General features: G+C 51.1%; 1 protein-coding gene across 1 annotated transcript in view; it reads right to left on the bottom strand.

Annotated features, from left to right (window-relative positions):
- Window positions 1–24000, bottom strand: part of herc2 (HECT and RLD domain containing E3 ubiquitin protein ligase 2) — a 64116-nt gene that overhangs the window by 29313 nt on the left and 10803 nt on the right. Inside the window, exons 9-45 of the mRNA XM_079220891.1 lie at window positions 22987–23160; window positions 22288–22476; window positions 22051–22202; window positions 21168–21325; window positions 20518–20631; window positions 18593–18844; window positions 17851–18044; window positions 17580–17780; window positions 16843–17071; window positions 16621–16745; window positions 16056–16234; window positions 15526–15710; window positions 14367–14522; window positions 14083–14268; window positions 13560–13736; window positions 12839–12942; window positions 12589–12739; window positions 12053–12267; window positions 11553–11685; window positions 10514–10620; window positions 10190–10385; window positions 9968–10101; window positions 8865–9041; window positions 8597–8733; window positions 8076–8227; window positions 7796–7987; window positions 5694–5881; window positions 5419–5611; window positions 4570–4752; window positions 4307–4491; window positions 3845–3992; window positions 3569–3765; window positions 2695–2925; window positions 2449–2587; window positions 1554–1700; window positions 1027–1169; window positions 466–730 (exon numbers count right to left, since the gene is read on the bottom strand). Coding sequence (XP_079077017.1) covers window positions 466–730; window positions 1027–1169; window positions 1554–1700; window positions 2449–2587; window positions 2695–2925; window positions 3569–3765; window positions 3845–3992; window positions 4307–4491; window positions 4570–4752; window positions 5419–5611; window positions 5694–5881; window positions 7796–7987; window positions 8076–8227; window positions 8597–8733; window positions 8865–9041; window positions 9968–10101; window positions 10190–10385; window positions 10514–10620; window positions 11553–11685; window positions 12053–12267; window positions 12589–12739; window positions 12839–12942; window positions 13560–13736; window positions 14083–14268; window positions 14367–14522; window positions 15526–15710; window positions 16056–16234; window positions 16621–16745; window positions 16843–17071; window positions 17580–17780; window positions 17851–18044; window positions 18593–18844; window positions 20518–20631; window positions 21168–21325; window positions 22051–22202; window positions 22288–22476; window positions 22987–23160 — 6388 coding nt within the window. The remainder of the gene's footprint in view (window positions 1–465; window positions 731–1026; window positions 1170–1553; window positions 1701–2448; window positions 2588–2694; window positions 2926–3568; window positions 3766–3844; window positions 3993–4306; window positions 4492–4569; window positions 4753–5418; window positions 5612–5693; window positions 5882–7795; window positions 7988–8075; window positions 8228–8596; window positions 8734–8864; window positions 9042–9967; window positions 10102–10189; window positions 10386–10513; window positions 10621–11552; window positions 11686–12052; window positions 12268–12588; window positions 12740–12838; window positions 12943–13559; window positions 13737–14082; window positions 14269–14366; window positions 14523–15525; window positions 15711–16055; window positions 16235–16620; window positions 16746–16842; window positions 17072–17579; window positions 17781–17850; window positions 18045–18592; window positions 18845–20517; window positions 20632–21167; window positions 21326–22050; window positions 22203–22287; window positions 22477–22986; window positions 23161–24000) is intronic.

The raw sequence follows: 24000 nt of genomic DNA, 5'->3' as shown, positions 1-24000 counted from the left end.
TTTCCATTACAAACATTTAGTAAAATCTGGGTGTAAACAGTAAAAAGTGAGTAAATGTAGTGTTTAAACTAACAATGAGAATACAAAGCATACAGTAAACCTTAAATGACTCAAATGAATGAGACAATAGTTTGATTAAAAGAATAAACATTTATATAGATGCCTGTATGTATGCCTGCTTATATTCTGAGTCTTTCTTTTCAAAGCATATTCATTATTTCAAACTCAACGTAAATGAACGACATGAACACATGAATATAACACATTTACATGAACACATGAATATAACACATTTACATGACTTTTACTACACTTTTGGGATTTTATTTTTTTAAGGACTTGGAAATAAGCATTTTAAAATTCCATGACTGTTCCAGGTTTTCCATGACCGTATGAACCCTGCCTGATATTATGTCACGCGGTGAGTTTCGGTGAGAAGGTAAATTCATGTGTGTGAACTCGTACCTGGGACGCCGGCGGTGCCCGTCGTTCCGGACAGCGACTTCAAGGCGAACTCGATGTTTTTCCGTACGAAGCCCATGTCCATGAGCTGCAGGACGATGGGCAGCGGCGGCGTGGGGGAGCTCTTCTGCTTCTTCTGCTTGGGCGGGCGGACGTGTTGCACGGTGACGGGAGTCGTGGCCTCGCTGGAGCTGCTCTCCTCGAACAGCGGCGAGGACGGGTGGGCGGATTCCACAGCGAGGTACTGACACACTGCCAGAGCTGCAGCCTACACACACAGAGACAGACAATCACACACACACACACACACACACACAACACTAGAGGTCAAACCCAATGACACCAGCTCTAAAGCATCACCCACATTAAACCATCGGCGTACACACAAACATGCCTGAACCAGGAGACGACCTCCGGTTCCATAAAGAGAAGTCTATGCTTCATTCTCTCTCTGACCACCAGGGGGCGACCCCTCTGATTGTATAGAAGTCTATGCTTCCTGTGCTAAAGCAGCATTCTCTCTCCTGGCCTCCTCTGGTTGTATAGAAGTCTACGATGACTCACCTCCATCTCCTGCCGGTCAAAGATGGCCTTGATGGGTGAGGGCTGCGTGGCGGCGGCCAGCAGCTGCTGCAGGAGGATCAGCGGAGGAAGAGGACCTTCAGGGGACAGATCTCCCACGTCGGGGGACGAGGCCACGGCGTCCTCTGAAGAACCAACACAGATCACGTGTTCATCAGAGAACATTCTGACTCTGAATTACTTACTTTCATTAGTTCAGGTTTAGTTAAAGGGAAGTAGGAGAATGTTTAGATCCTTAGTTCATGTTTAAAGGGAAGTAGGAGAATGTTTAGATCCTTAGTTCATGTTTAAAGGGAAGTAGGAGAACGTTTAGATCCTTAGTTCATGTTTAAAGGGAAGTAGGAGAACGTTTAGATCCTTAGTTCATGTTTAGTTAAAGGGAAGTAGGAGAACGTCTAGATCCTTAGTTCATGTTTAAAGGGAAGTAGGAGAACGTTTAGATCCTTAGTTCATGTTTAAAGGGAAGTAGGAGAACGTAAGAATATAAACCATCATTAACGCCTCATTACCGCTGGGGTTGGATCCCATGTCCAGCACGGCGGGCTGGGAGAGGATCTGCCGCAGCGTGTCCTGGTGGAAGAGCAGCGCCCGGCCGGCCTTCAGGACGTACAGACGCAGCTGCTGGCAGCGCAGCAGGTGCACGTCCACCTGGTCGGCTGCAGGAGCATCAAGCATAAACACACTGGTTATTGTTATGCTGTCTGGATGCACAACATTTCACTTACCGTTTTATCTATAATATAAATCTATAATGCATTATATTCCTGCTGCTGTAAATCCTGTAAATGTCTCAATGGCCAATAAAGGATTATCTTATTTTAATACAGTCTTCATTTTTCTATTTTATATGATATTCATGAGTCACGTGGAAAACGGCATCTTACTGCCACTGTAGTATAAAATAAATGGATAAAATAAACAGATCCCAGGAAAATAATCCCAGAAAATAAAGTCATAAATCTATGAGAAAAAACCCGTTTTGTTCTGAAAAGCCCGACTCAAGATATTGATGATTACATTCATCTGGTGCAATATAAATACATTTAAGTACTTTATATACTTTCTTATTCCGTCTGTATATTTAATATTGCTACAGTATTCTTATTTCTGTTTATTTACTGCAATTTCCCCACTGAAGAACTACTAAAGGATTATCTTATAACACTGTGATTCTGGGCTAAAATCACCAGTATTTTTTGGTGAAGTCGTCCTCAGCAGGTATAAACCCATCAAACTGAAGCAATGTTGGTAAAATAAAGTCTATGCTTCACGTGTTAAAGCTGCATTCTCTCTACTGACCTTCTCTGGTTGTATAGAAGTCTATTCAGATAATTTCAGAGTTTTCCCTCTTTATTTATTCAGCACCCGGCTCTGCTCCCTCAGAGCTCAGGTCTGATGTTATACCTGCGAGTCCTCGGCTGACGGACTTCTTCATGCGCTGCTTCTCCAGCTTGCCTCCAGCCAGACTGACCAGCTGAGCCCAGACCAGCAGCATGGGGTCGGAGAAGGGCAGGTTGTTCACGCTGAAGGTCACGGCCGGCAGCTGCGGGACGCGACCACAACAAGGAGACGGTCAGTTTGGTGGTCGCCGGTTCTCGTGAACCGGCGACCACCAAACTGACCATCGCCCCGCCTCCCTCTCTCTCTCACCGGCTTCAGGTGGCTCAGCAGGCAGACCCGGCTGGTCCTCATCTCGTGGAACTGGACCGTGATGCGGCCCCTCGCCGTGATGCGGGTCACGGTTCCCTCGCCGTGCTCCTCGTGCACCGCCTGGCCGCCGAGACGCAGGCGCCCGTCGATCCCTCCGATCACCGCCATCACCGCCATGAGGCCGCCCACCAGGGGAGCCTCAGAGTCCGGGAAGTACTCCTCCAGGAAGCACTGAGGGTAGGGGGGGGGGGGGGGGGGGGGGGGGGGAGAGAGAGGAGGAGGAGGAGGAGGGGGAGGGAGGGGAGAGAGAGAGGAAGAGAGAGGGGTCGAGAGAGAGAGGGAGAGAGAGAGAGAGGAGGGGTAGGGAGGGAGAGAGAGAGACATTTACAATCACCGTTTGTTGGTTTTATCAATAAGAGAATGAAAAGCCTTAACGTCTCTTAAAGGGACAGTACCGATGTTTAGAAGTGTTTGTAGGAGCTTCTTCTTCTTCTGCAGAGTTTCACTGCAGCAGACGTGTGAAGTAATGTTCCGCGTCCTCAGCAGAACATTACTTCACACAAACACCGTTACTGTCCCTTTAACACTTTACTTAAGACTCCATGATGCTTTAACACAGTAATGGCTCCATGCCCGGTACTGTCCCTTTAACCCTTTATTTAACACAGTAATGGCTCCATGCCCGGTACTGTCCCTTTAACCCTTTATTTAACACAGTAATGGCTCCATGCCCGGTACTGTCCCTTTAACCCTTTATTTAACACAGTAATGGCTCCATGCCCGGTACTGTCCCTTTAACCCTTTATTTAACACAGTAATGGCTCCATGCCCGGTACTGTCCCTTTAACCCTTCAATGCCTGGAGGGACCCTCACCGCTTCAGACTGGCAGCCCGCCATGACGTCTCCGATGGAGCTGAGCTGGGCGTTGACGTAGTCGTTGATCATGGCGTTCCACTGGGCGAGCGAGTGCAGCGTGCGCAGGACGGACACGATCTCCTCCGCCAGCGTGCTGCTGTGAGTGGCCGTGAGCGACGCCTGGGGGCGGGACTTCCTCCTTCTGAGGGAGCCCTCTGTGGACAGGAAGTAGCGTTACCAACACATCTAAAACCCTCTAAACAACCTTTACTTAGCCGAGTGCTGCGGACGTACCTCTGAGCAGCGGCAGGTCGGAGGAGCAGGTGCTCAGCAGGCTCCCCAGGAAGCTGAACAACTTCTCCACCAGGAACTTCATGTCGTGAGAGCGCTCCACCTTGTCCCACGAGGGCAGGACGGCCTGCAGGAGGCGCAGCGCCAGGATCTGGAAACACGGCAGGAAATGATTTAACTCGTAAACAACCCTCCATGTCTTCACTCGTAAACAACTCTCCATGTCTTCACTTGTAAACAACCCTCCATGTCTTTACTTGTAAACAACCCTCCATGTCTTAACTTGTAAACAACCCTCCATGTCTTTACTTGTAAACAACCCTCCATGTCTTAACTTGTAAACAACCCTCCATGTCTTAACTTGTAAACAACCCTCCATGTCTTTACTTGTAAACAACCCTCCATGTCTTCACTTGTAAACAACCCTCCATGTCTTCACTTGTAAACAACCCTCCATGTTGTCACCTGTCTCTGCAGCGTGACGGTCTGGAAGGACTGGTGTCCCTCCACGATGCGCACCAGCAGGCCGATCCAGGCCGAGGTGCTGAGCGTGCTGCACATCTGGGGCACGAGTGCGATGCTGCGGATGAAGCCCAGCGTGGACCAGCTGCGGTGCTGCTCCCGAGAGACCAGCCTGTGGGAGTGGCAGCCTGGAGGCGACAGAGTCCGTTTGTTCCCTACGTTATGGTTCAATAACTAACAAGCGGACTCTCGTGCGGTTGCGCTACCTGACTTGTCGTTGGCGCCGCTCTCCACCAGCGTCCTCAGGAGGCCGCACAGCGTCCGAGTGCCGTCGCTCTGCAGCGCCTCGGCGTGGATGCCGGCCGTCAGCGACAGCGTCTTCAGCAGGTTCACCGTGCTGGTGAGCATCATGGCCGTCGGGTGGCTGCTCTTCTCCAGCAGCTCCGCTTCTGCGACGAGGATTAGTGGGTAGGATGGTCAGTTCAGTGTGATCGTTAGGTCTTGCTTCCTTACAGCTCATAGGAAGTAAGTTCTCGTTTGTTTTTGGTGGAACGGATGAGAACTTTGACCATAATGTTAAAAACTTTCTTTTTCATCGGTCCTGATTAGCTCGGTGGTTAAAGATATTTAAATCATGTTCTTGCATTATTTAATTCTATAAAACCAGACTTCATGTGAAAAGTAATAGGGATTAACTGTGACCTCCAAACAAAGACAATTCAGAAAAGGATTAACATTTAACAGTAATTCATACTTTAAAAGTTGAACCACTCAAATATTGGCAATAATAACAACAACTGAATAATAGAAATTAGATTATAATAAGGACTCGACATCCAGTGAGTTGTTTTTTTCATTCTGCTAATCGACAAATTCTAGAATAAATAAAATGTGAAGTAAATTAGATATTAGAATCTCCCACAGATAAACCCGACTTCAGTTTAGTTTCCTACACTGAGCTCCGATGTGAACGGCTGCTGTTAAACTCCTAGAGACTGAAATAAAGTTCATTCATCTCAACCAGGCAACATTGGTTCAGTTTAGTTTTTTGGTTACATTTTGAACAGCCTCTAATAATAATAATAATAATAATAATAACAACAACGTGAACCGACCCGTGTCGTCCTCCGTGTCCGAGTCCTCCGTCGGCTGCTGGGCGGCCGGCGGCGGCTCCGCCAGCTTCAGGTCGTACTTGCCCTCCTTGCCCATCCTGTAGGAGTTGGTGCTGCTCGTGTCCCACTGGACCCGGATCCATCCGTCCTCGCCCAGCTCCCCGATGACCCGGCCGAGACCCGGCGCCGGACCGTCCTGCACAGAGCACGACACGGGTCACATACTGGACTTCACTCCACGGCTCAACGTGACCGCCGACCGGCTCCGCGGCACCGACCTGATCGCCCCACTTCCAGTCCACCCCCCTCATCACCCTGGTGCCGATCTTCATCATGGAGGCCAGCTCGGGGCCCGAGGCGGGCATGGGGGTCGGGGCCGCCTCCTTCCTGGACTCCTCCAGGACCGTGGCGGAGCCGCCGTGAGCACAGACACCCAGGTCCTCCTCACTGCTGTCTGTGCTGGGCCCTGGAGACACAACCACAGACACAGACACAGACACAACCACAGACACAGCCACAGACACAGCCACAACCACAGACACAACCACAACCACAGAGACAACCACAGACACAGCCACAGACACAGACACAGCCACAACCACAGCCACAACCACAGACACAACCACAGACACAGCCACAGACACAACCACAGACACAGCCACAACCACAGACACAGCCACAGACACAGCCACAACCACAACCACAACCACAGACACAACCACAGACACAACCACAGACACAACCACAGACACAACCACAGACACAGACACAGACACGTCAAGCATCGACGGCCATGAACGAGGACGGCGTCCCTCTGTTTCCTTCAAAGGTTCTCCTCCAGTATCATGTGATCAGGACATCATGATGTTTCTCTAGTCTCTGATCATGTGACTTTGTAAACAACCAATCAGTGTTTAGACCAACAGGAGGAGAGCTAGTAATGTTAGCAGCACCGCTAACAGAGAACCAACAGGAGGAGAGCTAGTAACGCTAGCAGCACCGCTAACGGAGAACCAACAGGAGGAGCGCTAGCAACGTTAGCAGCACCGCTAACGGAGAACCAACAGGAGGAGAGCTAGTAACGTTAGCAGCACCGCTAACGGAGAACCAACAGGAGGAGCGCTAGCAACGTTAGCAGCACCGCTAACGGAGAACCAACAGGAGGAGAGCTAGTAACGTTAGCAGCACCGCTAACGGAGAACCAACAGAGGTTTACTTCAGTTCTGCCCGTCTGCCTGCGCGTCTGTCCGCCAGTCTGCCCGTCCGCCCGTCTGTCCGCCCGTCCGTCTGCCCGCCCGTCTGTCCGCCCGTCTGTCCGTCCGCCCGTCTGTCCGCCCGTCCGTCCGCCAGTCTGCCCGCCCGTCTGCCTGCCCGCCCGTCTGTCCGCCCGCCCGTCTGTCCGCCCGTCCGTCTGTCCGCCAGTCTGCCCGCCCGTCTGCCCGCCCGCCCGCCCGTCTGCCCGCCCGTCTGTCCGCCCGTCTGCCCGTCCATCTGCCCGTCCGTCTGCCCGCCCGTCTGCCCGCCCGCCCGTCTGCCCGCCCGTCTGCCCGCCCGTCTGCCCGCCCGTCTGCCCGCCCGTCTGTCCGCCCGTCTGCCCGTCCATCTGCCCGTCCGTCTGCCCGTCCGTCTGCCCGCCCGCCCGTCTGCCCGCCCGTCTGCCCGCCCGTCTGCCCGTCCGTCTGCCCGTCCGTCTGCCCGTCTGCCCGTCCGTCTGTCCGTCTGCCCGTCTGCCCGTCTGTCTGCCCGTCTGCCCGTCCGTCCGTCTGCCCGTCCGTCCGTCTGCCCGTCCGTCTGCCCGTCTGCCCGCCCGTCTGTCCGTCTGCCCGTCTGTCCGCCCGTCTGTCCGTCTGCCCGTCTGTCCGCCCGTCTGTCCGTCTGCCCGTCTGCCCGTCCGTCTGCCCGTCTGCCCGCCCGTCTGTCCGTCTGCCCGTCCGTCCGTCCGCCTGCCCGCCCGTCTGCCCGTCCGTCTGCCCGTCCGTCTGCCCGTCCGTCTGCCCGTCCGTCTGCCCGTCCGTCTGCCCGTCCGTCTGCCCGTCTGCCCGCCCGTCTGTCCGTCTGCCCGTCTGTCCGCCCGTCTGTCCGTCTGCCCGTCTGTCCGCCCGTCTGTCCGTCTGCCCGTCTGCCCGCCCGTCTGTCCGTCTGCCCGTCCGTCCGTCCGCCTGCCCGCCCGTCTGCCCGTCCGTCTGCCCGTCCGTCTGCCCGTCCGTCTGCCCGTCCGCCCGCCCGTCTGCCCGTCTGCCCGTCTGCCCGTCTGTCTGCCCGTCTGCCCGTCTGCCCGTCCGTCCGTCTGCCCGTCCGTCTGCCCGTCTGCCCGCCCGTCTGTCCGTCTGCCCGTCTGTCCGCCCGTCTGTCCGTCTGCCCGTCTGCCTCTCAGTCTCACCGATGAGCCGCAGGATGCTCTGTGTGAGCGCCAGCAGCCCCGAGTTGAGCAGCAGGCTGAGGCTGTTGGATCCGTGCTTCAGGGACAGCATGTGGATCATGGACAGGAGGAAGCGGGCCTGAGGGATGGTGCCCAGACTCGGACCCGCCGGGTTCTCATTGGTGATGGTCTGCAGGGGGACCGGCTGCACGCCTGCAGACAAAGACATGCGAGTCAGTCTCATCATTATATTGATTTATAATAATAATAATAATAATAATATTAGGACCCAGACCCTCACCGAGCTCTTTGAAGCGGACGCCGGCCTCCAGCAGGATGTTGCGCACGTTGTGGATGGCCCAGGAGTACAACTTGCCGAAGGTGACCTCCAGAAGCATGCGGTTGAAGGGCGGGATCAGATCCACGTCCTTCAGGCAGTCCGACAGCGGCTCTCTGGAGAAGAGACCACAACACACCAAGAGCGACGCCCATCAGTGGAGAAACAAACCGGAGCCTCACCGGGACATTGAGGACTTTCAATCTCATTCATGTTTCTGTTGTAGTGGTTTATCTTTAATTATTATTTAATAAACTCTGATGCCAAATACAGTCGGACCAGGATGTCCCATTAACCCTTTAAAACCACAACGTAGGAAACGAAGACAGAGGAGAAGAAGGTGTAGGAAACAAAGACAGAGGAGACGAAGACAGAGGAGACGAAGGTGTAGGAAACAAAGACAGAGGAGACGAAGACAGAGGAGACGAAGACAGAGGAGACGAAGACAGAGGAGACGAAGACAGAGCGTCCCAACCGAGTCGTACCCGATGCCGGTGCCCTCGGGGACGACCCTCTGCCAGCCACACAGCATGGCGTACTGCACGGACGGCAGCAGGAAGCTCTTGGAGGCGAGCTTCAGCATGGTGTCGATGCCCTCCAGCCTCACCTCGGCTCGCTCCAGCTGAAACACAACCAACGGTCACATGACGCCTTTCACTTCTGTGTTTGTTTGTTGTGCTGAACGCTTTGTGTGATCGCCCCCTGGTGGTGAGGAGGATAAAGCAACGAACGCCTTTGCTCTCCACAAATCACCTGTTTGAGGAGACACTTCCTCATCTTCTCCACGTCCAGCGGCTCCTCCTTCAGGGCGAACTCCACGATGGTGACCATGAGGCTGCACTGGGAGAAGGGGCCCAGCACGCTGCGCTTCAGCCAGCGGTACTTCTGCACGCTAGCCGCGCCGTGGAGCAGCGGATGCCACCTGTCCTGCTGGAGAGTCACAGAACAACACGGGACGTCGTTTAGTCTGCGAGCTTCACCTGGAGGCAGAGCTTCACCTGGAGGCAGAGCTTCACCTGGAGGCAGAGCTTCACCTGGAGGCAGAGCTTCACCTGGAGGCAGAGCTTCACCTGGAGGCAGAGCTTCACCTGGGAGCTTCACCTGGAGGCAGAGCTTCACCTGGGAGCTTCACCTGGGAGCTTCACCTGGAGGCAGAGCTTCACCTGGGAGCTTCACCTGGGAGCGCCATCGCTATGCTGCGTCTCTTTGTTATGCAGCGTTCATACACACTCTGACCAATGGATTCCAGGACTTTTAACCACATTTCAATGACTTTAGACCACATTTATTCCAATGACTTTTCCATGACTTTTAACTAAATGTCATGACAAACATTTAGTGAAGTCTGGGTGTAAACAGTAAAAAGTGAGTAAATGTAGTATTTAAACTAACAATGAGAACACAAAGCATACAGTAAACCTTAAATGACTCAAATGAATGAGACAATAGTTTGATTAAAAGAATAAACATTTATATAGATGCCTGTATGTATGCCTGCTGATATTTTGAGTCTTTCTTTTAAAAGCATATTAATTATTTCAAACTCAGCGTAAATGAACGACATGAACACATGAATATAACACATTTACATGAACACATGAATATAACACATTTACATGACTGTTACTAAACTTTTGGGGTTTTATTTTTTTCAAGGACTTTTCCAGGCCTGGAAATAACCATTTTAAAATTCCATGACTGTTCCAGATTCTCCATGACTGTAGGAACCCTGTTGTTCTCTAACTGAATGCACATCAGCAGGACTGTGATTATTGTTATGAGAAGAAGATAGTTTTAAGATCTTAAAACATAAAATGGATGGGAACGTTCCAATAATGGAGCCCCGTGAAAAGCACCTTGGATGTCTTGCTGGTGGGAGACTTCCTGTCGGCCGGCGTGGGGCTGATGTGGACATTAAGCTCCTCCCCGTTGGTCCCTTCATTCTCCAGCTTTGGCTCTTCTATATCAGCGGACTCTGACTTCTTAGGCACTAAAAGAAATAATAATAAAACACGTTCAGAAGCCGGTCTGCGTGTGAAGGAAAGGAATCCTGTCGCAGGTTTTCTAAAGACCCTCACTTCTCTTTTTCCTGCGGTCCCGGATGAGCTTCTGGGTGATCCTCCTCCAGCGCGGCTGAGAGCTCAGCAGCTTCAGCTTGGACACGATGGAGAGGTCGTTGCTCACCGCCGGGCGCAGCTCGTTGAACAGGAAGCGCAGCCGCTCGATGACGGGGGCGCACACCTCCTTGTAGGAGCGACCCTGCTCCTGGTGGGTCTGAGGAGAGAAACCCTCATTAAAGCTCACGTTCCTCTTTGTTATCATTATGTACCTCCACCGAGTCAAATTCCCTGTTTGTGCAAAGTACTTGGCCCATAAATGATTCTGATTCTATACAACCCTACCTTGATTAAAGAGCACTTGGCCTGGTAGACCATGCGGCACACGTCAATCACAGATTTAGGGAGGGACCTCTGCTTCCCTTGGTCCACAAGGGACAGGGCGACGTGGCCTGAGGAGAGAGAGTCCGGTCAGACGAGAGGAAGAGACATGTCAATGAGAGGAAACACATGCAGGTGATCCATTTTCTAGGTTGGATTTTAAGAGTTTTCTCTCCTGTGTTTACAAGTTAAGAAAAGGGGGAAATAATAATTAGTATAAAGTTACTTTTTACTGTCTGTGAAAAAGTTTTACTTTGTTGTTGTAATACTCATTGTGTCCACCAGGGGCAGCAGTGAACCACTACCTCACGACCTAAACAGACCTGAAAGCATTCATGTTTCCTTCCAGGTTAAGTTTGACTGTCTCTTCTAGCGAGTTATGGAAATTAAAACTTCCCAAGAAGAAAACAAGAATGCTTTTAGTCTCATTCAGAACATGAGGTTGTGGCGCACTTTGCCCTCTGGTGGCCGAAATGAGTATTACAACAACACAAATAAAACACACTTGCAAAAACATCAAGAACGTAGGAGGATTATACTGGCAAAATACTTTCCTCTCAGAGATTCCGTACATAAATAATAAAAAAACATTTAAAAAAGGCAAAGGGAACCATATTTATCTCTCTGACGGCTCGTCTGCTCATGAAGGACAGAGGTCCTGGTGTGTGACTCTCTGGTCCTACAGAGGTCCTGGTGTGTGACTCTCTGGTCCTACAGAGGTCCTGGTGTGTGACTCTCTGGTCTTACCGAGGTCCTGGTGTGTGACTCTCTGGTCTTACCGAGGTCCTGGTGTGTGACTCTCTGGTCTTACCGAGGTCCTGGTGTGTGACTCTCTGGTCTTACAGAGGTCCTGGTGTGTGACTCTCTGGTCTTACCGAGGTCCTGGTGTGTGACTCTCTGGTCTTACAGAGGTCCTGGTGTGTGACTCTCTGGTCTTACAGAGGTCCTGGTGTGTGACTCTCTGGTCTTACAGAGGTCCTGGTGTGTGACTCTCTGGTCTTACCGAGGTCCTGGTGCTTGAGCAGGCAGCAGAGCAGCAGGCGGCCGACCTCTTCCACCGGGTGCTCTGGTGGGAAGGTGATGGGCGTGATGAGGTGGTACTGCTTACAGCAGCGCTCGATTTGGCACAGGAAGTCCTGCCAGAGAAACACAAAGGACCTGAGAGTGACGACCACCTTCAAGTTCACATGCTCATAATCCTGTTAGTCCAAATATGGAAACATCTTATTGTGAATGGATGATGTGGAGATGTTCACACACATGATACGTTGATATTCTTCAGGTTCTAGGATTATTCTTTGATATATATTTGAGATATACTTTTCAGCAACATTTCTGTATAAAAAAGTGTTTTTTTAAATCGGTCTCTCACTTTATGAGATACTGCATTTTGGGTTTTCCTTAGCTGTAAGCCACAATCATCAACATTAAAATAAATCAACGCTTGGAATATAAATCACTGTGTGTGTGTGTGTGTGTGTGTGTGTGTGTGTGTGTGTGTACCTTCACAGTGTGGTCCTGAGTGTTGTTGTCGGCGATGGCCTGCAGGAAAGGCTGGGCGTGGTCACTGAGGGTGATCCTGCGGGAGTAGAGCTTGACCTTGTCCGGGGTCGTGGTCCCCAGGGAGCTGCAGTGGTCTTCGTCCTTCTCCTCGTTGTAGTTGTAGTGGATCTGACTGGTCTGCAGCCCGCCAGAGAAGATGGAGGACTGGAGCCATTCTGTGCCACGAGGGGAGGAAAACAATATAAATGCATTCAATGAAAATACAGAGTTCTTCCAAATGTCTTAGAATAACCTGGACCCAAAGAATCTTAAAATGATCTGGACCCAAAGGGTCTTAGAATGATCTGGACCCAAAGGGTCTTAGAATAATCTGGACCCAAAGGGTCTTAGAATAATCTGGACCCAAAGGGTCTTAAAATGATCTGGACCCAAAGGGTCTTAAAATGATCTGGACCCAAAGGGTCATAGAATAATCTGGACCCAAAGGGTCTTAGAATAATCTGGACCCAAAGGGTCTTAAAATGATCTGGACCCACTGGCACACTCGATCTCCATGGTGGACAGCGGGGTGCTCTTGGCCAGGTAGGAGGCGTGGAGGCCCAGCAGCAGCCCCAGGTTCCTCTCCGTGTCGATGAGCGGAGACGACAGACTGCTCAGGTCCGGAGTGGTGACCGTCTCCTGGTTGGGCTGCAAACACAGACGGTTGCTTTGTGTCTCTTTGTAGTTATTTTGTGTGTCTTTGTAGCTATTTTGTGTGTCTTTGTAGTTATTTAAAATGCAGCGTACCTCCATGTACTGGCCCACGCAGAAGGCCTGCATGGACTCCCTGGTGTCCTCAAACAGCAGCGCAGCCTCCAGAGCCACCACCGGGTCCTCTCCTGCAAACTGGGCTGCAAGAGAGAGAGACTGGGTCAGGACCGGGACCAGATGAGAGAGAGACTGGGTCAGGACCGGGACCGGATGAGAGAGAGACTGGGTCAGGACGGGGACCAGATGAGAGAGAGAGAGACTGGGTCAGGACGGGGACCGGATGAGAGAGAGACTGGGTCAGGACCGGGACCAGATGAGAGAGAGAGAGAGAGAGAGAGACTGGGTCAGGACGGGGACCGGATGAGAGAGAGAGAGAGAGAGAGAGACTGGGTCAGGACGGGGACCGGATGAGAGAGAGAGAGAGAGAGAGAGACTGGGTCAGGACGGGGACCGGATGAGAGAGAGAGAGAGAGAGAGAGAGACTGGGTCAGGACGGGGACCGGATGAGAGAGAGAGAGACTGGGTCAGGACGGGGACCAGATGAGAGAGAGAGAGACTGGGTCAGGACGGGGACCAGATGAGAGAGAGACTGGGTCAGGACCGGGACCGGATGAGAGAGAGAGACTGGGTCAGGACGGGGACCAGATGAGAGAGAGACTGGGTCAGGACCGGGACCGGATGAGAGAGAGAGACTGTCAGGACGGGGACCCGAGCAGAGAAGTCCACCAGGAGGTGAGACCCGCTCCCTGGAGCTCACCGAGGACGCTGTTCCCCGCCAGCGACTGGGACTGCGCCTGGAAGTCCTTGATGTCGTACACCTTCCCGTCGATGACGGTCCAGAAGCCGCCGTCTTTGTTGTGGTTCTCCAGGTCGGCCTTGCGGATGAGGGAGACCTCCTCGTTGTTCTTGGAGCTCTGACCTGTGAAGAAGGATCCTGCCACAGCAGAAGAAGAGCTCGTTACATTCTACCAAGCTTCTCAGCGTCGCCGCCGGTTTGGAGAGTCCGGGGTTTTAATGGTTTACGTTCCTCTAATATTCATGTTTACGGCGAGATGGAGTCATGGTTTCTAACTTCATAACAATGAATAACCCATAACTATCGCTCTTTAACAGGGTAAAACATCACAACGACAATTTGTAACACTAATAATTGTACATTTATAAAATGACACCGCCTAACTGCATGCTGGGTAGAGCTCGCCCACTAACACAGAAACTCCGTCTAATATGTATATTGTCCCTTTCAGAATAAGAGTGAAACCTGAATCAGTGTATTATACCCATAATGCCCGGCCAGGCCAGGTCCTCGTTGTCGTCCCTCTCGTGACCCGGGGCCAGGTGGTTGAAGCGGTCCAGGTGCTCCAGGAGTCCGGCCAGCAGAGGGATGGAACCCGTCTCCTGCATCAGACCGGCATCGATGGTGAGCAGGAGGACGATGGACACCACCAGCTCAGGCAGCAGCACTCCTGTCACAGCACAAACACCCAGGACGGTCTCAAGTCATGAAAACAACAACAATCCGTCGTTAACGCTGCACAGAACCTCCCAGCAGGAGACTGGTTACCAGTTAGATCTCCTTCAATAACACGAGAGACTTCAGCAAAGTGGCGGCGGCCGGTGGAGGCGATACTCGTGGCCACCGGGAGGATGTCTCCGATGTGAGTGCACAGCAGGGCGATGTACTTCTTCAAGAGGGAGCCGACGCCCAGAAGCTCCGGGTCTGCAGACACACAAAGAAACGGACCGCTTTACATAATCACAGCGTAAATAAAGGTTCTCCTCTAGTATCCAGTAGAATCTACTGGATTCTACTGAGTAGATCATGTGAACAGGACATCATGATGTTTCTCTAGTCTCTGATCATGTGACTTATAAACAACCAATCAGTGTTTAGACCAACAGGAGGAGAGCTAGTAACGTTAGCAGCACCGCTAACAGAGAACCAACAGGAGAGCTAGTAACGTCAGCAGCACCGCTAACAGAGAACCAACAGGAGAGCTAGTAACGTTAGCAGCACCGCTAACAGAGAACCAACAGGAGAGCTAGTAACGTTAGCAGCACCGCTAATGGAGAACCAACAGGAGGAAAGCTAGTAACGTTAGCAGCACCGCTAACGGAGAACCAACAGAAGAGCTAGTAACGTTAGCAGCACCGCTAACAGAGAACCAACAGGAGGAAAGCTAGTAACGTTAGCAGCACCGCTAACAGAGAACCAACAGGAGGAAAGCTAGTAACGTTAGCAGCACCGCTAACAGAGAACCAACAGGAGAGCTAGTAACGTTAGCAGCACCGCTAATGGAGAACCAACAGGAGGAGAGCTAGTAACGCTAGCAGCACCGCTAACAGGAAACCAACAAGAGGAGAGCTAGTAATGTTAGCAGCACCGCTAACAGAGAACCAACAGGAGGAGAGCTAGTAATGTTAGCAGCACCGCTAACAGAGAACCAACAGGAGGTTCATTTCAGGTACATGATGATGCGTTCAGGCTCTGCTCAATAAAAATGAGTTGATAATGAAATGATAATGTTCTCATGATGCGTTCACATGTAATCTAGTCTAATGTAGTGTTGAGAGCGTTAAAATGATTTTTGGGATGATGGTTAAACTAAATAATAATCTGGATCCTTGTGGACCAGCTGCAATAATCAAACAGAGGGATCGGCATCTGTTAATATGGATCACGACTGATCAATAACGAGCATCAGCGCTGCAGCTGGACTCACTGTATCCGTTGGCGCTCTCCGTGCCGCTGACCCCCAGGTACAGCTTGCTGACCAGCAGCCTCTGGAAGCGCAGCAGCAGGTCCAGAGAGGCCGAGCGCTCCTTGCTCACGTGCTCCGCCTCCAGGTAGCTGGAGATGCGGCGGGCGACGTCCTTCAGCCGGGCGACGGTCTGGGAGGCGATGTTCCTGCAGAGGCCAGAAGCTTTCATTACCGATTACCAGCAACATGTTTCAGGATCAAAGCAACGCTCCAGCAAACACTGCAGGTCTGGACCTAGAGGGCCTCAGGTCTGGACCTAGAGGGCCTCAGGTCTGGACCTAGAGGGCCTCAGGTCCGGACCTAGAGGGCCTCAGGTCTGGACCTAGAGGGCCTCAGGTCTGGACCTAGAGGGCCTCAGGTCTGGACCTAGAGGGCATCAGGTCCGGACCTAGAGGGCCTCAGGTCTGGACCTAGAGGGCCTCAGGTCTGGACCTAGAGGGCCTCAGGTCTGGACCTAGAGGGCTGGACCTGAGAGACCGCGTGACTCGTACCTCAGCAGCTGCTGCACCAGCTGCACCAGCGGCAGGCTCTGCTTCCCGGCGGACTCGTAGATGCCGGTGTTGATGAGGTCTTTGTCCAGAACGGCACGGCAGCGCTGCAGCGTGGAGGCGTCGGCCTCCTGCTCGTCCACCTCCTTCTCCTTCTGAGCCTCCTTCTTGGCTTCAATGTCCTGCCGAGGAAAAATAAATACCCAGGGGTCATACACATTCTGACCAATGGTTTCCATGACTTTAAACCAAATGTCCTGCAGCCCCCAGTTATATTTTTTCTGATCCGAGACGAAGAAATAAAGAAATGAGATTCTCATCTCATCTCCGTCTCCCGCGTGAGCCTCGCTGCATTAACGCGTGACGTAGAGTGCAATACTGTTTATTTATATATATATATATAAAATGTATATATTTTGTGCCTTATTTTTTATTTATTTTGTACCTTTTATTGTAATTCTGTGTGTTAAGAGGACCCAGCAAAATAACATTTTCATTGTACAGAGTAACTTATCTGTGCATATGACATCAAAAATATCTTGAATCTAGAGCGGCGCTGAACACCGACCTGCATCTCCGCCGTGATGGCTGCGTTCAGAGCAGACTCCAGCCCGCCGTCGGCCATCAGGCTGCTGACCAGCAGGTCGATCATGAAGCGGCGGCCGGGACTCACGCTCATCTCGTTTCCAGACGCTGGGGAGAAAGGTACGTCTGGTCAGAAGCTGAAGCCGCATGTCGTTGCCCTCGCACTTGAACTGCGCAATGACGGTGAAGTCTGAACGGTCCTCACCGGCGTTGGGCAGCAGGGAGGACAGCGCCCTCGCCCGCTCCTCGGCGGTGGGCAGCAGCACCGACCAGCCGCTCTGCAGCACGGCCTGAGCGGCCGCCTGCACGGAGCCGAGGACGCCGGCGTTGCTCGCCAGAACCACCACCGTTTGTTTGAGGTTGTTCAGCAGAACGCTGCCGAGGCCCAGACCCAGGTCCTCCGGATCCACCTGGTTACTGATGGCTGCGTGGAGCTGAGGAGGAGAGTTACAGGTATCAGTCAAACGTTGTGATGATGAACAACAACAGAGAAGATGTGGAGGAAATATAAAGAGGAGTTTAAACTCGTCGCAGTGAAGCGATGCAAAATGTGACCGAAGTCTCTGCTGCTGGCTTTCACACAAACAAAAAGGGGACGACAACATTTCTACTCAAAAAACGATGATAAAGAATTTGGTATTATACATTTATTTACATGCATCTACCATTTTATTCATATATTCCATTGCTTTTTTAAACCAATTTCAAAAATCAAGCTTAAATTTTCAGCTTTAGGGCCATATTATCACTTTACACTGACAATGGTGCCTCATTACATAGAGAACTGAGATTGTTCTGTACCTGTTTATATACAACACATAAGTATGTATCATATGCAAGTGACTTAAAAACCAGAAGGTTAATATGGATCAACTATCGGCGGCGAACGTGATCGGGGATCTTGAAAAGGTGAGTCCAAGCAGAGGTCCAAAGGAGGCCTACCTGGAGCCGGAGCAGGTTGAGCGTGGCGACCACCATGCATTCCTTCTCCTGCGGCGGCGGCCAGTCCGAGCTGCCGTCCATGCCCTCGCTGACCTGCCGCAGCAGCAGGTCCAGCTGCTCGAAGGTCACGGGGCAGACGTCCACCACGAAGGGAACGCGCTGCCCCACCGACCACTCGGAGCACGAGGACCAGGCGAAGCTCTGCGGACGCAACACACGGCGTTAGGACCGCTCCGCCACGGGGGGAAAGAACCTACGACAACACCCTCACCTGTCCCGGGCCGCAGGAGATGCCCACGATGTGTTTGGCGTTGAGGCCGGGCAGCGCCTTGGGCTGCTTCTTGTTGGAGAACAGCGTGTCAAAGTGCTGCAGCTTGTCGTTGCTGCCCCAGCTGTGCACCTCCCCGTCCTCCGTCAGGGCGAGGCAGTGCGTGGAGCCCACGGCCACGTCCACCACCTTCTTCCCTGCTCCACAAAGACCAGGCCTCAGTTCAGTGGTGAGGTCCTTATAATACATGTTGGTCCTTATAATAAGGGCTAGTTAATGAGGTCCTTATAATACATGTTAGCTAATGAGGTCCTTATAATACATGTTAGCTAATGAGGTCCTTATAATACATGTTAGTTAATGAGGTCCTTATAATACATGTTAGTTAATATAGTCCTTATAATACATGTTAGTTAATGAGGTCCTTATAATACATGTTAGTTAATATAGTCCTTATAATACATGTTAGTTAATGAGGTCCTTATAATACGTGTTGGTTAATCAGGTCCTTATAATAAGTCTTAGTTAATCAGGTCCTTATAATACATGTTGGTTAATGAAGTCCTTATAATACATGTTAGTTAATGAGGTCCTTATAATACGTGTTGGTTAATCAGGTCCTTATAATAAGTCTTAGTTAATCAGGTCCTTATAATAAGTCTTAGTTACCAGGTAATCAGGTCCTCATAATAAGGGTTGATTACAGGTAATCAGGGCCCGTCTGTTCTAATAAAAGCCAGCTCACCCTGGAGGCTGTCGAGCAGCTTGGGGTATCGGACGTGCTCGTCGGTTCCGTGTCCGAGCCGCTGGTTGTCTCCCTTCCCCCAGGTGTACACCTGTCCGTCTTTGGTGAGCGCCGCGGAGAACTGGCTGCCGCAGCACACCTTCACCACGTCCAGGTCCTGCAGCTTCTCCACCAGCTTGGGGGTCTTGCAGCCGTCGCTGCCTCCTCGGCCCAGTTTACCGTAGTCCCCGTCCCCCCAGGACCAGACCTGGCCTGAGGACCCACCCACAGAGAGACAGTGAGTCACAACCCAACGGTCCAGTGCCCTTAAGGCCTAGAACCCTGAACCCTCAGAGACCTAAGGCCTAGAACCCTGAACCCTCAGAGACTTAAGGCCTAGAACCCTGAACCCTCAGAGACCTAAGGCCTAGAACCCTGAACCCTCAGAGACCTAAGGCCTAGAACCCTGAATCCTCAGAGACTTAAGGCCTAGAACCCTGAACCCTCAGAGACTTAAGGCCTAGAACCCTGAACCCTCAGAGACCTAAGGCCTAGAACCCTGAACCCTCAGAGACCTAAGGCCTAGAACCTTGAACCCTCAGAGACCTAAGGCCTAGAACCTTGAACCCTCAGAGACTTAAGGCCTAGAACCTTGAACCCTCAGAGACTTAAGGCCTAGAACCTTGAACCCTCAGAGACTTAAGGCCTAGAACCCTGAACCCTCAGAGACCTAAGGCCTAGAACCTTGAACCCTCAGAGACCTAAGGCCTAGAACCCTGAACCCTCAGAGACCTAAGGCCTAGAACCTTGAACCCTCAGAGACTTAAGGCCTAGAACCCTGAACCCTCAGAGACCTAAGGCCTAGAACCCTGAACCCTCAGAGACTTAAGGCCTAGAACCCTGAACCCTCAGAGACCTAAGGCCTAGAACCCTGAACCCTCAGAGACTTAAGGCCTAGAACCCTGAACCCTCAGAGACTTAAGGCCTAGAACCCTGAACCCTCAGAGACCTAAGGCCTAGAACCCTGAACCCTCAGAGACCTAAGGCCTAGAACCTTGAACCCTCAGAGACCTAAGGCCTAGAACCTTGAACCCTCAGAGACCTAAGGCCTAGAACCCTGAACCCTCAGAGACCTAAGGCCTAGAACCCTGAACCCTCAGAGACCTAAGGCCTAGAACCCTGAACCCTCAGAGACCTAAGGCCTAGAACCTTGAACCCTCAGAGACCTAAGGCCTAGAACCTTGAACCCTCAGAGACTTAAGGCCTAGAACCTTGAACCCTCAGAGACTTAAGGCCTAGAACCTTGAACCCTCAGAGACTTAAGGCCTAGAACCCTGAACCCTCAGAGACCTAAGGCCTAGAACCTTGAACCCTCAGAGACCTAAGGCCTAGAACCCTGAACCCTCAGAGACCTAAGGCCTAGAACCCTGAACCCTCAGAGACTTAAGGCCTAGAACCCTGAACCCTCAGAGACCTAAGGCCTAGAACCCTGAACCCTCAGAGACTTAAGGCCTAGAACCCTGAACCCTCAGAGACCTACCTGACGTCAGTGTGAGAGGCTGCGAGGGCTTAACATGGTGTAAATATGAATGTTGTGCATTGTGGGTATTTATTTTATACTTTTTACTCCCCGATTTGAACGTCTTCCGGGCTCTTTTCCTCACGACATGTCATTGTTAAATAATCTATTTACTTGTTTTTTTGAATCAAAGCAATGAAATGCTTGTATTGCTTCATGTGTTTTTATGTTCCATCTTGGATCCTTGATGTTTCTGTGTGAATCTAATATATTTAGCCTGAACTCACATGAGCCGTCCTCTTTGTTTACCTTTTTATTTAAGTCTCCCTGCTAACCGCGTCACGCCTCTATGAACTGTGGGTAATTCCCTTGGGTAAAGTCTGCAGAAATGCGGTTCATAAAGGGCTCGAACCACCAGCAGCCTTACCGTTCTCCGTCACAGAAAGCGTCTGCGCGTCGCCGCTGCCACACGACACGTCCATGACCTTCAGCCCCTTCAGCGCCGTCACCAGCATGGGAGTGGTCTGGTCCTCGCTGGAGCCTAGAACCAGCCGGAGAGACGACAAACAACCGACCTCGTTAGCTGCGTTTAGGGGCGCCGAGGTCCTGCGGCCGCTCGGTGCAGTGGGGACAAGCTTACTGGTCAACTGTGTTATTAATGCAGGTTTTCTTTATTGTAGAAGCACATGCTTTATATGTATGGCGTGTCCTTGACGCTATAGTGTATCAGCTACACGTACATTGGGATTATCAGGGCATGCTTACTGGAGGCTGTGCAGTTGGGGGAGGCGACATGGATACTGATTACTGGTCAACTTTGTGTATGAAGACAAGTTGTAGGGGAGATATGTAAGCTATCATATTGTGTACGTAAACACAATAGGAAGCAATGTGCTGGTGTATGTCTCTGGGGCTTTTATTGTGAAGGGGAAACGGAAGGAGGAGGAGGAAATGTTCGAGTGGAGAGTGAGAGGGGAATAAAAGTGGTTGTCGTCTAATGCAAACTAACGGCCCATCGTGTTGTTATTTTATTATTATAAAATAAGATAAGCCCCGGCTACACTGAGCTCTGCTCACCGTGGCCCAGCCGGCCGTAGTTCCCGCGGCCCCAGGTGTAGAGCTCCCCGTCGGCCGTGATGGCGGCGCTGTACGTGCTGCCGCAGGCGACGTGCACCACGTGCTTCCCCGTCTGCTTCCCGTTGAAGGCCGCGATCATCGTGGGCTCCTCCAGGTACCTGAGATAAAGCCGACGTGGAGATTAAAGCGCTTCAACGGCAGGCACAAGGTTCTTTTTCAGGAATCTTTCTCAACACAAAATATGACTTAAACATAGTAAAAGGACATATGTTTGTACATTGTCTAAAAGCCGATTAGAGCTGAGAAGAACCTGTTGAATAAAACAGATGACAAACGAAGGAAAATAGCTTAAAAATCCCAATATTTGAAATCGCGATATAAATCGTATCGTGACTTAAGCATCGTTTCCCACTCCTCATAATTGAATCCGCCTGATCAATAATTTAATTCTAAAACTATATACAGCTTTTGTGAAAGTCCTTTCAAGTCATTTTTTCAGGTTTTTCAGAAAACTTGATCAAATGTAATATAGTGCAGAAGCTGCCTCTAGACATGTTATGGTTACTAATATTATGTTTGAGTGAGATTTTCATTGACAAAAATGCTAACTAAATTGCTAGCTTAAATGCTAGCTTCAAAATGGCATATTTAAGATAGCATTTTGAAGCTAGCAATTTAGTTACTGTGACTTAGGACATTTTACAAGCATTTCAAAAGCTTGTAAAATTGCCAAAGTCACATTGTCTTCTGACTTAGTCCTAAGTCACCCTCTTGACATAGACCGTTATACTACAGGGGTAGAATCACATGATATTGGATGAGAAGCTGGAAATGCAAAAGTGTGTCCTTGAGGATGTCCGTGAGGCGTTTTCCACATTCTTACGTGGTGTCTCCGTGGCCGAGGCGCCCTCCGTCCCCGCAGCCCCAGGAGAACACCTCCCCGCTGGACGACAGGGCCAAGTGGTGCTGCCCGTCGGGATGAGCCGCGAGCTTCACCACCTTCCTGGAGCTCAGCCCGTGGATCAGCATCGGAGCCTGAAACCACACGACACAGAGACTCAAGCGGCGGCGGAGACGAAGGCGTCGGCCATGAAGCAGAAAGCGCCTCGGCGGGACTGACCAGGGTGGTGCTCTTGTAGTTCTGGGTGTAGACGGCACCGCTGCTGGACAGGATGAGGAAGCCCTTCTCCGAACAGACGACCTGGGCGACCCCGAGGCTCGACAGGCCTTTGCAGTGAATGGGCCCGTTGACGTTGGCGTAGAGCTTCCAGCCCAACAGACCCCAGGCGATCACCTCCTGCAGGGTTCCCTGAAGCAGAAGGACCGGGAGGGAGGCATTGATGTATGTCACTCCTCTGGTTGTATAGAAGTCTATGCTTCATGTGTTAAAGCTGCATTCTCTTTCCTGACCACCAGGGGCCGACTCCTCTGGTTGTATAGAAGTCTATGCTTCATGTGTTGAAGCTGCATTCTCTTTCCTGACCACCAGGGGGCGGCTCCTCTGGTTGTATAGAAGTCTACGCTTCATGTGTTGAAGCTGCATTCTCTTTCCTGACCACCAGGGGGCGGCTCCTCTGGTTGTATAGAAGTCTACGCTTCATGTGTTAAAGCTGCATTCTCTTTCCTGACCACCAGGGGCCGACTCCTCTGGTTGTATAGAAGTCTATACTTCATGTGTTAAAGCTGCTCTCTCTCCTGACCACCAGGCGGCGACTGCTCTGGTTGTATAGAAGTCTATGCTTCATGTGTTAAAGCTGCATTCTCTCTCCTGGTTGTATAGAAGTCTAGGAAGAGTAAAAACAAGCATCGTACTGGTCACCTTGTGCGAGGTGGGTGAGTTGCAGTGTGGCGGGCAGCAGGGGGAAGCCAGGCGGTCCAGGTGAGCCATGATCACCACGGCGGTCTGCCGCAGGTCGATAGCGAGGTCGTTGTCCTGAGGCAAGGTCAGGTAGCGTAGGAAGCTCTCGTTGGGACTCATCTGGGCCGTGAGGATCTGAAACCAGAGCGGTGATGAGCGTTGAAAACCACAACCTCATCGCCACGTCTTCAGCTTGTGATGATCCACATTAACAGATACTGATCCATATTGTTGTTTAATTATAGCAGCTGGTAGATTTTGTATTTATTGTCATCGTCCGTTTATTGTCAAGTCAGTAAACCATTAAAAATACTAAATGTTATACTTTTACTTTGTTTTAGGGATTTGACTTCATAAAAACACACAATTAACTTTTGTAATATGTGAAGTTCTCAATAAAAGGTCTTAAAATTCTGCATTTGCCCCAGCGTCCCACCTGTAATACCTCCGCGCCCCACTAGAGGGTCACGCCCCACAGTTTGAGAACCACTGAACTAAACACTGATTGATCAGAGACTAGAGAAACATCCATGATGTCCTGATCACATGTTCTACTGGTCACATGATCACATGTTCTACTGGTCACATGATCACATGTTCTTTTGGTCACATGTTCTACTGGTCACATGATCACATGTTCTACTGGTCACATGTTCTCAATACTCCTATGAATACTTTCTGTCATATTCATGTAATGTGCTGTAACTCTGTTACGTTATTCATTCTGGCCACATGACATCTATTCTTCTGTCCATCCGGGGAGAGGGATCCTCCTCTGTTGCTCTCCCTCAGGTTTCTTCCCCTGTTTTCCCTGTGAAAGGGTTTTTACTATCTTTATTGGGGGAGTTGTTCCTGATTCGATGTGAGGTCCTGGGACAGGATGTCATGTGTACAGATTGTAAAGCCCTCCGAGGCAAACTTGTATTTGTGATGTTGGGCTATACAAAATAAACTGAATTGAATGTTCTACTGGTC

The sequence above is a fragment of the Taurulus bubalis genome (assembly GCF_910589615.1).
Source record: "Taurulus bubalis genome assembly, chromosome: 7".
Taxonomy (NCBI): Eukaryota; Metazoa; Chordata; class Actinopteri; order Perciformes; family Cottidae; genus Taurulus; species Taurulus bubalis.
The sequence above is the reverse complement of the archived record's forward strand: the minus strand, read 5'-3'. Positions and strand labels throughout refer to the sequence as shown.